The sequence below is a fragment of the Mesoplodon mirus genome (assembly GCF_964341445.2).
Source record: "Mesoplodon mirus genome assembly, chromosome: 4".
In the NCBI taxonomy this organism is placed as follows: Eukaryota; Metazoa; Chordata; class Mammalia; order Artiodactyla; family Ziphiidae; genus Mesoplodon; species Mesoplodon mirus.
This window is the reverse complement of record NC_138979.1, coordinates 43,490,433-43,504,332: the sequence shown is the minus strand read 5'-3', so window position 1 is coordinate 43,504,332 and position 13,900 is coordinate 43,490,433. Positions and strand designations below refer to the sequence as shown.

The 13,900-nt window shown below is 40.1% G+C and overlaps 1 protein-coding gene across 4 annotated transcripts in view; it reads left to right on the top strand.

Annotated features, from left to right (window-relative positions):
* MYO5A (myosin VA) overlaps nucleotides 1–13,900 on the top strand; it is a 200,975-nt gene that overhangs the window by 160,216 nt on the left and 26,859 nt on the right. The window contains exons 29-32 of one of the 4 annotated variants that reach the window (XM_082618351.1): nucleotides 3,787–3,887; nucleotides 7,805–7,885; nucleotides 9,567–9,765; nucleotides 12,832–12,906. In XM_082618351.1, coding sequence (XP_082474477.1) covers nucleotides 3,787–3,887; nucleotides 7,805–7,885; nucleotides 9,567–9,765; nucleotides 12,832–12,906 — 456 coding nt within the window. The remainder of the gene's footprint in view (nucleotides 1–3,786; nucleotides 3,888–7,804; nucleotides 7,886–9,566; nucleotides 9,766–12,831; nucleotides 12,907–13,900) is intronic. The other 3 variants (XM_082618353.1, XM_082618352.1, XM_082618354.1) reach the window with 3 other exon arrangements.

The window sequence follows — 13,900 nt, the reverse complement described above, 5'->3', positions numbered from 1 at the left end:
TAAAATAAATAAGTCACAGAGATGTAATGTACATCATAGGGAATGTAGTCAATGATATTGTAATAACTCTGTATGGTGACAGACGGTAACTAGACTTACCCTGGTGATCATTTCATAATGTATAAAAATATCAAATCACTATGTTGTACAAATGAAACTGATATTGTATGTCAATATAATTCAATTTTTAAAAGACTATAACATATAATGAATGGGATGCCTGAAAGATCTGAGAGCACTTCTCTTAGAAATGGTAGTTCTGGGGCTTCCCTGGTGGTGCAGTGGTTAAGAATCCTCCTGCCAATGCAGGGGACATGGGTTCGAGCCCTGGTCCAAGAAGAGCCCTCATGCCGCAGAGCAACTAATCCCGTGTGCCACAACTACTGAGCCTGCACATCTAGAGCCCGAGCTCCGCAGCGAAGAGTAGCCCCTGCTGATCGCAATTAGAGAAAGCCCGCGTGCAGCAACGAAGACCCAACACAACCAAAAATAAATAAATAAAAATAAAAGAAGATTGAAAGCCTCCAAATTCTAAAAAAAGAAAAGAAAAGAAAAGAAAAAAAGAAATGGTAGTTCTACATGTGGTTAAGATACCAAACCTGGCACATAACATTTGTATTTGATAACAACAACACACCTGGGATTGGGCCTCAAGAAACAAGCCTCCCTCTGCATGCTAGCTGGAACAGAGTCCAAAATTAGAATTCCTTTCTCTGGTTCCCTGTGATGAACTAATATTCTAACAAGAAGCTTTAGTAAAAGTCAATAAAAAGAAAAAGAAAAATGAACCAAGGGGCATAAAAACAATCCAGCTCACAAGAGCACATAGCTATGGTACCACACACTCTCACCTACCCAGCTCACATACTCCATGTGACAACTTATCTCCAGTGCCTAATGGGCTGGCCCTGTCTAACCAAGGTCCCTGCTCTCCAGACTCCAAGCCTACACATAGCATCAGCTTGTTTTCTCTTAGGAGAAATGCCCAGGACACTGACTAAGCCCTTTCAAACCCAGGGATGTTTATCCCACTCCATTTCTAGTCAAGAGCCACATCATTTCACAACTCCTTCGCAAGCAATGGTAAGTGATGTCCCGTGAGCCAGGTGATGATCCAGCCCAGCCAGCCACATCTAGTTTACGTGCTCTGCCTCCACAAGTGTTCCGGGAGGCTTCACTTGGGCAAATGACCTCCTCCCAAGGCGTTACTGTTAACTCTCACCGACCTAGGATAAGAATTGTACCATAATACATTAACAGGAGGTTCATTTTCCTCATACCCTCACAAATACTTTATAATTAGAAAAATCAAAACAACTCAAAAGAATTTCAAGAGTCTGTTCCTGAGAATTAAGAGTTGCCATTACATAAATATGTATTAATGTCCACTTCATGCCAGTTCCATGGATAGTAATTTACATACAGAGTTAGTTTTAGGAGAAACAAACTTGGTTGTTTTCACAGTTAGCTTTTATCTGTTTTGATGAGGACTCAAGATGGAATTTATTTATGGAACTAAGGGTTTGTTGTTTTCTCCATTTGTTTTTTGTGCTTGCTGACTTGTGATTTTCAGGATGACAAGGTAATTATATGTTTTTTAAATTTTTAGTAAACACTTCTATTTAATCCTGATTTTTACAAGTATCCCCCAGTTTTGCAGTTGATATTTTCTGGCCAACAAGTCTATTTTGATATTTACAAATTAATTTCCTATTTGACCCCCTGCTATTTGAGAAGTCAGTGGGAAAATAATGGATGTCAAAGGCTCCAGTCTGGATCGCAGAGAGGCCCTATGACTTTTGAATTCGTAGTCAGCTCTGTGACTCATAGTGGTAGTTATGGCAGGCTGTCCACAAGCGGGGGAGGGAAGCCCTTAACTCGGAGCACACTCCAAAGTGCAAGCTCTCCCATACTCTCATTTCTACCAGCTGTGCGTTTGTTGGCCAAGGGTGAGGAGGGGCCTGAGGAGCTGAGCATGCCCTTCTTGGGAAGAGTGGGATTTTCCTACATGGTGCAACCCTTTCAGAACTTCTGGTCCTGTCTTGGCAGGGACTCTTTGAGCAGTGAGTCAGGAACTTACTAGTGCTGGCAGTCCAAGTCTGACCCCATGCCCAGCCCCTGCTTCTTAGCTATGATAGGCCAGATAAGGGAAGGACTGGCTACTTTCTACTATCTTTCCTTTGGATGAGTTCATTAGATCTACTTACCTAACTTACTAAAAGTTAAAAACCAGATCATGTAGGTCCTCAGATGTCAAAGAATACATGTAGCGTTATTTAACATAGAAACTGGTTCTTTGAGTTACTATTTAAAACTTAAAAATCTGAGTATGGCCCTTTATAGAGTAGAAAGATTTTCTGCCTTTCAATAAAAGAGAAAAAGAAATGTTCTATGAAATATGTACTAAAATATTTATAAACATACCTAGAATATTTATTAAAATGCTATATGTGGTGTTTATGGGAAAGATTTTTAAAATCAGTAAAACATAAGCTCTTGTTAATAGCTCTTATCAGATTATATTTGGTCTTCTCTAAGTGTGCATTTATAGACTCACAAAAGGTCAGCATTAGGAGAAAAGTGGGATTTTTTTTAAAAAAGGATGTTTTTTATTATAAACACTGGAATTCAAAAGCGAGTATTTGTAGGCCTCTAGTTGACATTAAAGTTATCTTGGTCTCTAAGATCATGATATTTGAAGTGTATTCTATAATCTCTACTTCACTGTGAGATCTGGCTTTAGAGCAAACGTTGACTAAAGGATCAGACATATACTATTTAGACAAATAGAATGGGCTCTTGGGTTCTAAAGAGTATTATTCTTTAGAGGCTATAGAGCAGTTGTTCTTATTGTCTATTCTTGCCCTGGTTTAGGAGAGAGAGAGTGGCTGAGTAGAAGCAAGATTTTGAAATTACATTGGTTGTCAGACAGATTACACCAAAAAGGAAAAATTAAAAAGGAATTAAAAATGTTAGCAGAAAAGTCCTTTCTATGCAAAATTGTTAGTAATTCTGACCTGCCAGATGTTTATTTCAAAAGCTGTACCATGCTATACTGTAACAGAGGAAAAAAGAATTGAATAACAGCAGATGGTAGATATTTCCAAGGAGCTAAATCCTTCCCATTTATATATATCTAAAGATGTGAGAAAAAAACATTTAATTGTGCTGAAACACATGATCTGGACACCACTTTTTTTGTACTGAGTTGTTAATGGAAAAATGAGCTTTATGTCAAACTTTTCGTGTTCATTAGAGCATTTGTTTTGTTGTAACTGATCCGGAAGTAGAAGAAAGAACAGCTTTGTACATTGCATTGAATACTTGGTGTTCTTGCCTGGTTATTGTTTTAATGCTGTATATAGTTTATATCTAGATGTATATTTTTTAAAGTATATATACAACATTAGAATAATAACCAGGCAAGGACACTGAATATATATGTATTTACACTATGTGTGTGTGTGTGTGTGTATATACACACACACACACACACATAGTGTAAAACACACGTGGCCCATCAGTGATTTTATTTACTCTAGAATCACACCACCTTTGTAGTGGAGTGTTAGGGATTCTCAAGAGAGGGACTGGAGGTGCCTCTTCCTCTTAACTGCCTGTGCCCCACTCTCTGTAGTTGTACCAGGGCTAGGGCAGACGCTCTGGTGGGGCAGAGGTGTTGTGGAACACATAAACCCCCTATTCTGGAGGAAAGAAAAATGTTGTATGAGGTCCAAAGCTTTAGAGTTAACACTTAATGTGGAAATGTGTCTTTTCCCCCTTCAGAATACAATGACAGATTCCACAATACTTTTAGAAGATGTACAAAAAATGAAAGATAAAGGCGAGATAGCACAAGCATATATCGGTTTGAAAGAAACAAACAGGTAAGTTGATGTTTCTTTTATTCATTTTGGTTTAATCATATTGATCTTTAATCTTCAAGCCAGCCTCTTATACAGTAAGTCCAAGTGTTTATGCATTGTTTTGTTAGACATCAGCTGACCTTCAAAGGGGATCCAAGGTTTCCAATATATTCCCAGTTAAAATCTCATTTATAATAATATAAGGTAGCATTACCTTATATTATTATAAGAGATGAGAGATGGAAAGGAAAATGTTCTTTACATTAAGGGAATATATTTCTGTATATTTAGGGTCTTAGCCTTGAGAAGAAAACCAGTTGCTTACTATATAGCTTGGACTATCTTGAGTAGTCACTTCCATTTGTTATTCAGAATGGTTATTGTGAAAGTTTGTAGGGACAGCTGCAGCTTTCAATAATTGAAATTTAGTGTGAAGAGAAGTGATGAAGTAGCGGAATCACATCTGTGCTGCCCATGTAATTCTAGAAGGGTACCATGACTTCTAGGATGGGACCCTGATATTTGAGACCAAGTTTTTGTCGCGTTTCCTAAGGTGTTCTGAGAAAATTCTAACCCTAGTTTCATCTCATTTACTCATGAGTGAAGTTGTAGATGGCATTTAGCTCAGTCTTAAGAGCCTTGGGTGGGCTGAGAGTACAGATGTGCAGTCACTAAATGACCAAACTTTCCCACAAGTTTTCCCTATAGCTTAGAGTATCACAGCTCATTTCTGGAATTCCTCAGTCTTCCTACCATTCCTGCTTCCCAAAGAGCCTTCATGCTATTATTGAACTCTGAACTTAAAAGACTACATGCTTAAAAGAACACAGCCAGTGATGATAACAGAGATTTATCAGTGTACATCTAGGTCTCCTGATGCATAATGTCAGGATTGGTATACAGAAATACTTCACAAACTAAAGAATATTACCATGCAAAATGTAATGTATTTATTACCTTCTTTTATGGGCAAGAGTGGAGAATGCTTATAAAAGTATTTGGTTAAACTTAAATTTTAATTTATGTATGTAGGTTGTAAGCATATCTTATAGCTAAGAATGTGTTAGTATAAAAAAAGCTATATTACATTGTTCATCCATCCACTCAGCTATTCAATCACCAGATATGTATTGCATGCCTGCTTCATCCCAGGCCCTGTGCCACACACTGGGAATATAGCAGTAAGCAAGGTAAATACAGTCCTTCCTTTCACAGAGTTTATAGGCTGTTGGGGAGACAGCCAAGATAATTTGGACTTCCCTCCAGTGACAGGAAGGAAGTCATTTTTTAAAAAAAATAAATTTATTTATTTTTATTTTTGGCTGCATTGGGTCTTTGTTGCTGCCCGCAGGCTTTTCTCTAGTTATGGTGAGCAGGGGCTACTCTTCGTTGCCATGCATGGGCTTCTCATTGCGGTGGCTTCTCTTGTTGCGGAGCATGGGCTCTAGGCACGCAGGCTTCAGTAATTGTGGCTTGCGGGCTTAGTTGCTCTGTGGCATGTGGGATCTTCCCGGACCAGGGCTTGAACCCGTATCCCCTGCATTGGCAGGCGGATTCTTAACCACTGCACCACCAAGGAAGCTGCTGAAAGATTTTAAGTAGGAAAATGATATGATGAGATTGGAATTTTAGAAAGCTAGCCCTGGCTTTTATGTTAGAGAATAGATTGTAGTGGAACAAGATTGAAAGCATAAAGACCAATTAAGAGGTTATTACCATAATTGAATGACTGATTATAGTGACTTTGACTTAGTTGGTAACAGTTGGGATTGAAGGAAATGGGACACTGAAAGATACATAAGAAGATGGAGTGAGTAGCCTTGCAGTTTGTTGGCTGTGTGGGATGGGGACCGTGAAGGTTAACTCTACAGTGTCTGCTATGGATACTTGGTTGGATATAGTGATGCTAGTTTGTGATCCTGGGTCTGGGATGTGGGGAAGTACAGGAAATGATCAGTAGATTTACAAATATTTAAGGAGGTAGGAAGACATCCAAGGAGAGAAATTCATTAAGCGGTTGAAAATATAGACCTGGAACAGGAGAGATATGTAGGCTGAGATGTAAATATTGAAGTCATCAGCATGTAATAATACAGTTGAGACCATGCAAATAAATCAACTCTCCACGGAGAGATGGTAGATGGAAAATAGAAGAGCAATCTCTGAAATTTGTTTTATGTAAACATCATATCAACAACAGAAGTCTAGGGGCTTCCCTGGTGGCGCAGTGGTTAAGAATCCACCTGCCGGGCTTCCCTGCTGGCGCAGTGGTTGAGAGTCCGCCTGCCGATGCAGGGAACGCAGGTTCGTGCCGCGGTCCGGGAAGATCCCACATGCCGCGGAGCGGCTGGGCCCGTGAGCCATGGCCACTGAGCCTGCGCGTCCGGAGCCTGTGCTCCACAACGGGAGAGGCCACAACAGTAAGAGGCCCACGTACCACACACACACAAAAAAAATCCACCTGCCAATGGAGGGGACACGGGTTCGAGCCCTAGTCTGGGAAGACCCCACATGCCGCGGAGCAACTAACCCCGTGTGCCACAACTACTGAGCCTGTAAACCACAACAACTGAAGCCCACGCACCTAGAGCCTGTGCTCTGCAGTGGGAGAGGCCACTGCAATGAGAAGCCCGCGCACCACAGCGAAGAGTAGCCCCTGCAACTAGGGAAAGCCTGCGCACAGCAACAAAGACCCAACGCAGCCATAAACAAACAAACAAACAAACAAACAAAACAGAAGTCTAGTAGGAGGAGTAAGAACCTGGGCTCTGGAGTCAGATAGCCCTGGCCTTCAGCACTTGCCAACTGTGCAACCCCTGCAGGTATCTTACGTCTAAGCCTCAGTGTCTTCTTCTGCAGTGTGGCAAATGATATATATTGGGTTACTGGGAGAACTAAATGAAATGATACATGTGGAAGGATATAGAATGGTGTCTGACACTTGACAAACACTCAAAAATATTATTTTTATACCCTCAGTAGAAAAAAAACTATAACCAACTCTGTCAGTTTTGTTAATTCTACATACTTTTAATAAAATATGTCACACTTCTAGTATAAAAGCAGTTTCCCCAGGTCTTAAAATTAATTTTTGACACAACAAACCTTTTAAAAGTTGTGTCATAAAAGCTGGGAACTTTGGACATATACTGGCTTATAAGTTACTCCTATAAGAATTTTTAAAAATAATTTTAAAAATACAAAATCAGATTTTATTAAGCTAAAACAAATTCCTACCCAGAAGACTTAAAACTTCATTTTGAAATGAATTATGAAAATTGCCACATGAAGACAGTAGCTGAAATTTTCATTCTATATGTATATGACTGTTTTGGTTAGTCTCTAACATAATATGTGACATATAAGATCCCTCTGCTAGCTGAAGTGGGAAGCAGTTGCATGGCACAGGGAGATCAGCTCGGTGCTTTGTGACCACCTAGAGGGGTGGGATAGGGAGGGTGGAAGGGAGACGCAAGAGGGAGGAGATATGGGGATATATGTATATATATATATATACATATATATGTATAGCTGATTCACTTTGTTATACAGCAGAAACTAACACACCATTGTAAAGCAATTATACTCCAATAAAGATGTTAAAAAAAAAGATCACTCTGCTAGCTGAATAAAATGTTAAAAATAGAACCTCCTTCTCACCTCTTCAGTCATTTATTATTTTGCAGGAAAAGTAGCTCTAGATGTTGATTATTTTGTTTTAATTTCTACACATTTACGTGTGATGTTACATGTTACCCATTTTTAAAAAAAAATTAACCAAAAATGATTTTTGTGGTAATACCTTAAAGTCATCTGTAATTAATAAAAACAGTCCTGTTGACTTAATAAAATATTGAAATATCACATGCTGCTCTTGACCATCATCATCTCATTACCATCCCTTTGTGTTTTGCATTATTGTTCCTTTTGCATGGAAGATCATCTGCTATGGATGGCCATGAGTTGAATGAGGATGGAGAGCTGTTGCTGGTTTATGAAGGGTTAAAACAAGCCAACAGGTTATATTTGTCTCCTCAAAATGGAATGTTATTAATTTGTTGTTTTTCTTACTAACAGTGGCCTCCCAACTTTTAACTTCTATATTTCTTATTCATTAATTGTCTTCCTGGGTAAATTTCAGACACTAAAATTTGTGAATATCTCACTAAAAGTGGAAGAAAATCCAAACCTCTCAACTGGAGCCCAAGCTACTACTTCAGGAGAGATTAATACCTATTACTTAGTGGTTTCTTGTTTGGAATAATGATCAATTTAAAGGCTATATATGCCTGGGCAATGTGTCTACATTCTCATATATTATGATCATGCTGCCTAACAGCAGTGTTAAGTGCACGATTTGGCATTCTGTGTGGTTATTGTGGAATTCCGATTTGGGAAACCGCAAACAAAGAGGGTTTCCTGCATTGCTATAGTTCAAAATAATCACCCTAACTCAACATGTTAAATATGTTTAGGGGAAAGCAAATGAAATTGAAACAGCAGCACCTTTCTAACACAGACACTCATCTCCTCTAGTGAGATTTGTGTCTTAAAATCTCTTAAAAATGCCATTTTAGTGATGAATTAAAAAAAATATTTAGCAGACTCTTTGTTCAAGGGGCTTCTACTTATTCTGCTTTGTTCTAATCACAAACCGTTGTCATTAACTTTGTGCTGTTATTGGTTCAAATCCTTTTGAAATTTTATAATCATTAAAATATTTTTAGTCTGCTGTTAACTGTTTGCTTGCAATGGCATCAGTAAGTGTTGCCCAGCATTTGATAACCAAGGGGGTTCGAATAAAAGAACATCTTTTCTTTCTTCATGTTAGTTAATTCCTATCCATAACTTTGTCTTGGCTTTGGAAAAGGGGGTAAATGTAGAAATGGGGGTGCCTGGTGAAGGGAGGATGCCAGTTCACTGTAGTATCCTCCTGTCCTAGACTACTCACCGCGCAGCTGACTTGTATGTTTGCTCAGAGAAGCAGTAGCTGCTTTGTTGGTCCCACTAATATTGATGTTCTAAAACCATATCTTGTTAGGATTCTGTTACTGATAAGGAAGTTTATGGGGAAAGAGAAAATGACAAATTTTCTATATATATATATATGAAATTTCAGAGCTATCTGTCTGGATTTGGGTAAATCTGTATGTATTTCAGAGTAGCACTCCAGCCTTTCTGCCCTTCAGAGATAAAAGTAGAAAGTAAAAATGGGACCCTGGTCTCACCCTCTGCCTGGAATTAGTAATGCTGAAAGTCTTCAAGGCATATTTAATTAGACGGGGCATTTGTAATCTTGCCCTCCATAGTGCAGTGATTTTGTGGCGAAGGTACTAGCTTTGCCAACTTAAATGCTAGTTTGTGAATGTAGTAAGCCAGGTTCTTTAACCTGTGTCTTTTAATTGATTGTTTTAGTCATCATTTCTTATGAACCTTTCAAAAGAGCTAAAATTTTCCTGTTTCTAGGGGCCTTTGAGAACTTTGTAGCAGGGTCCACAGTTCAGAAAGACACAAATGTGAGCACATTTGTTTCCATTTCTGGCCCTTGGTTGAGCTCCTAGACTCTAATCAAGTCAGAAGCTACACAGTCGCTACAGAGTCCCTGCTTTTCTGCCCTTGCAAGTGAGCACGGAGTCTTGCACCCTTCAGGCAGGGACTCTGGTGTCACCTCCCTTTCCTACTCGTGTGGCTTCTCTGCAGGCTCCTGGAATCCCAGCTGCAGTCGCAGAAGAGGAGCCATGAGAATGAGGCCGAAGCCCTCCGCGGGGAGATCCAGAGCCTGAAGGAGGAGAACAACCGGCAGCAGCAGCTGCTGGCCCAGAACCTGCAGCTGCCCCCAGAGGCCCGCATCGAGGCCAGCCTGCAGCACGAGATCACCCGGCTCACCAACGAGAACCTGGTAAGGGAGATGACAGGCCACACTTCTCAGCACACAGGGCCTAGATCTGCAGGGCGGCCTTCCTTGCTTTTTGAGCAAAACGTCTTTCCTGACTGGGAAACACTCACTGCCTCACACTTGTTACCCTCTTTCCCTATCAGGAACAGAGTAAGGAAAATATGACTATGTTGGTAGAAGTGAAAAAGGCGTGTACTCGGGTTGTTTCTCACAGAAGGCTCTGGTGCATCTCAGCATCCTCAGCCCTCACTTGGAGGGTCTGGAAGATATCAGCTGACTGTGTGCTGGGCTTTTGATATCCTCAGGAACTCAGCTTCCTCCACGTCAGCTGCAGCTTCTCTGCCATCAAGGAGGTTATGTAGTTGTCACAACCTTTGGTCCCCAAACACCACTGTGGCCATCCCAGCCCCTGTCTCTAGCAGACAGCGGGGTTAGAGTTAGGGTCAGGGAAGGCAGTTGGCAGAACCAACATGGGGCTTTAGGTTGACCTTGGTTGGAGCTGCAAGGTCAGGGAGGAGGAACGTCAGGATTCAAGTTTATATTCAAGTTCGTGATTCTTTTTTAACAGATCTTGGGCAGTGAATGAGGTGATTTTTTTCCCCTTGCCAGATTCTGAGTGCCGGCACAGAGTCCAAGTTTGTTCTTTTTCTCTTTCTGTCCTTCTTTCTTTTATAGAAAATATTTTATAAAATGTTTCTTTCTCAGTCACAAAATAACTTTTATTATGGATTTCTACTTAAGTTTGATAAACATATTTATTAAAGTAAAAATCATTGAAAAAGTATAATTCCACTTTTTTTTTTTTTTGGCTGCACCACATGGCTTGTGGGATCTCAGTTCCTCAGTTACCGGACTGGGGAACTCCCAATTCCATACTTCTATATAAAATCTATTTCTATATAAAATCTATATTGTAGTGTCAGTCTGGTTTTGAGAAAAGCTGTTTAGGGCTAGTGGTAATTTGTTTCTGTTTTGGGTTATTTTTAATTAATTAATTAGTTTGTTTGTTTATTTATTTACTTTTGGCCGTGTTGGGTCTTCGTTGCAGTGCGCAGGCTTCTCTTTGTGGTGGTGGCTTCTCCCGTTGTGGAGCATGGGCTCTGGGCATGAGGGTTTCAGTAATTGTGGCACGTGGGCTCAGTAGTTGTGGTTCACGGGCTCTAGAGCGCAGGCTTAGTAGTTGTGGCTCATGGGCTTAGTTGCTTTGTGGCATGTGGGATCTTCCCGGACCAGGGCTCGAACCTGTGTCCCCTGCATTGGCAGGCAGGTTCCCAACCACTGTGCCACCAGGGAAGCACTGTTTCTATTTCTTTAATTCAGGGTTTTAATGAGCTGTACTAAAATAAAATAGTTTGGATTTTCTCTGAAGATTTAACAATCTGAATTATCCCTCCATTATTCCATTAGTGATCATTTACATTACAAATAGTTTTCTAGTGTCATCTATTCAGCCATCTTTTATATTAATTTGAAGCAAAACTCAAAGGTAAGGGACTTCCCTGGTGGCACAGTGGTTAAGAATCCACCTGCCAATGCAGGGGACACGGGCTCGAGCCCTGGTCCGGGAAAATCCCACATGCCGCAGAGCAACTAAGCCTGTGTGCCACAGCTGCTGAGCCCGCGTGCCACAGGTACTGAAGCCCGTGCACCTAGAGCCCGTGCTTCGCAACAAGAGAAGCCACCCACAATGAGCAGCCAGCACACCGCAGTAAAGAGTAACCCCCCTCACTGCAACTAGAGAAAGCCCGCGCACAGCAAGGAAGACCCAATGCAGCCAAATTAATTAATTAATTAATCTTAAAAAAAAAAAAATAAGCTCAAAGGTATTCTTTTCCCAGTCTGTCCTTGCGTCTGAGGACAGCTTGCTGGGGAGGCTACACTGTAGGAATGGGAGAGGTGGGTGAGGGCAGAGTTTGGACTCTTTCCAAAGGGCCTGAAATATCACTAATTTGTGGGGGAAGGTCTTCTGAATCATGGAATATTTCTGAGATGTCATTTTATTACTCACAAGTATATTGTTGCTTAAATTAAACTAACAATGCTTTAATGCCTAAGAATCGATATACTAAATAATATAATAATAATTATCAGCATATAAATTCTGTGCTTTTTAAATGATTATCTTAAAATACAAGGTGAAACCATGAAATAAAGATGATTCTGGGTGGTAGATTCTCAGAGTTTTTTCACTAAGCTGGTTAAGCATTTCCCTTTCAACCTTATGCACAGTGTTACTTTTCTTCTCAATTTTTTATAGCTAATACAAACATAAACTAAGCCCCCAAACTCTCAACTGGTAGAATCTAGTTAACGAGTTTGAATTTTAGGAAAACCCTTCGTAGGTCAGCTGCTTCTGCCTCGCTGACTACTAATTCAGGAGAATGGATTCAAACTTACAGATAGGGGATGATGCACTTTTTCACAGTCATTATAGTGTCTCAATCTTAATTGTGCATCTCTTTAGGAAACACTTGGGCAGAATATTAAAGCAGCAGTGGGCCTAGGCTTAGTGTTCTGAGAAACTCTACCCTGCAAATCCTTCCCACCCACCTACCCCACAACACAATCACAGAAATGGTTTTTCTCCCTTCTCTAGTGGACAGGCATCACAGGCCACCTGCAAGCTGCCTTTCAGGGAAGGAAGGCACACAGCTTCTCATCAGTCTTTCCAACTTCAGACAAGAGCTCCAACTTTGCCATTATTCTCACTTTTGTTTTAAGTGAATTCCCCACTCTTGCCACTGCTACTGGCAGCAAAGAAAGTGCAGCAACTTGTGAGCAGGTCTGGGAAGTGAAATAACAGCCTTGTCTGGGGAATATGGACCACAGCTCTGTTTACCCGCTAACATAGCCTGTTTCCTCTGAGCATGTGAAAATATACTTGTGTATATATAATCAGAATCATCTGTACTAGAAAAATTAGGGGGCAATGGCAGGTGACAAATCAGAGCCTTTTGAGTATACGTAGTTTCATTATTTGTGTTTTAAAATATTTTAAAATTGATTTTGCTGAGAGATAGCATTCCCCTCACAGAGAAAAACAAATGTCCATTGTGCCTGTTTTTTCAGTATTTTGAGGAATTATATGCAGATGATCGTAAGAAGTATCAGTCATATCGGATTTCACTTTACAAACGGATGATTGTATGTAAACTCAGAGTGCTTCTCTGTTGTCTTCCCTGCTAATTCTAGCCCTCTGTAACTGAAGAGCACACCGCTGCCTGCCCCGCCCCAGGAAGTCTCTTCAAAAACTGTCACAAAACCTTTCTCCCCACAGCTGTCTTTTAGCCAGTGATGTCTCCTCTATCAATGTCCTGCGTCCATTGTTACCTTCAGTTTGTTATTAACACTAGGCTTACAGTGTGATGGAAGCAAAATTTGAAAGATAAAGTAAAATCCAAGAAACAACTGAATGCTTTGAAATGTTAGCAACTGTTCCTTTTGAACCATTGGTCTAGTATCTAAATCAGCCCTGTCTAAACTAAACTGGAAAATGAATGAATATTTGTATTTATAAAAGCTTTTTTAATCCATAACCTGAATGACAACCACAGACTTATTAAATCACTGATTTATTTCCCTTCCAAGCTCCTAGTCTGCTGTTGTCCACTTTTCTTCTTAATTATCGATCTTTTAATTATGCCGGTCATTTGAAAGAATTCTTGATTAGAGAGCCAATTATCACAGTTTTTTTAACCCCCTACCCTTGAACGAACTGCTTCTGTTTTCTCTTTTTGCATAAACCATGTGGAATTATCCCCTTTTTTCTCTATAAACAAACTTATATCACCTAGGAGATTTTTATGGGAATGTTATCCAACCTGCCACTTGGTCTGCAGACCACTCTATCCTGTTTTCTGTCGTTATTATTATTTTTTTTACATCTTTATTGGAGTATAATTGCTTCACAATGGTGTGTTAGTTTGTGCTTTATAACAAAGGGAATCAGCTATACATATACATACATCCCCATATCTCCTCCCTCTTGCATCTCCCTCCCACCCTCCCTATCCCACCCCACTGTCGTTATTTTTTAACTTACCTTTTAATTCCCAAAACTTCTTAACTTTTCTTAAGTTACAGGACTAGTTTTAGCCTCTCCAAAAGGTGGGACTCGTAGAGACAGTGCTTCACACAC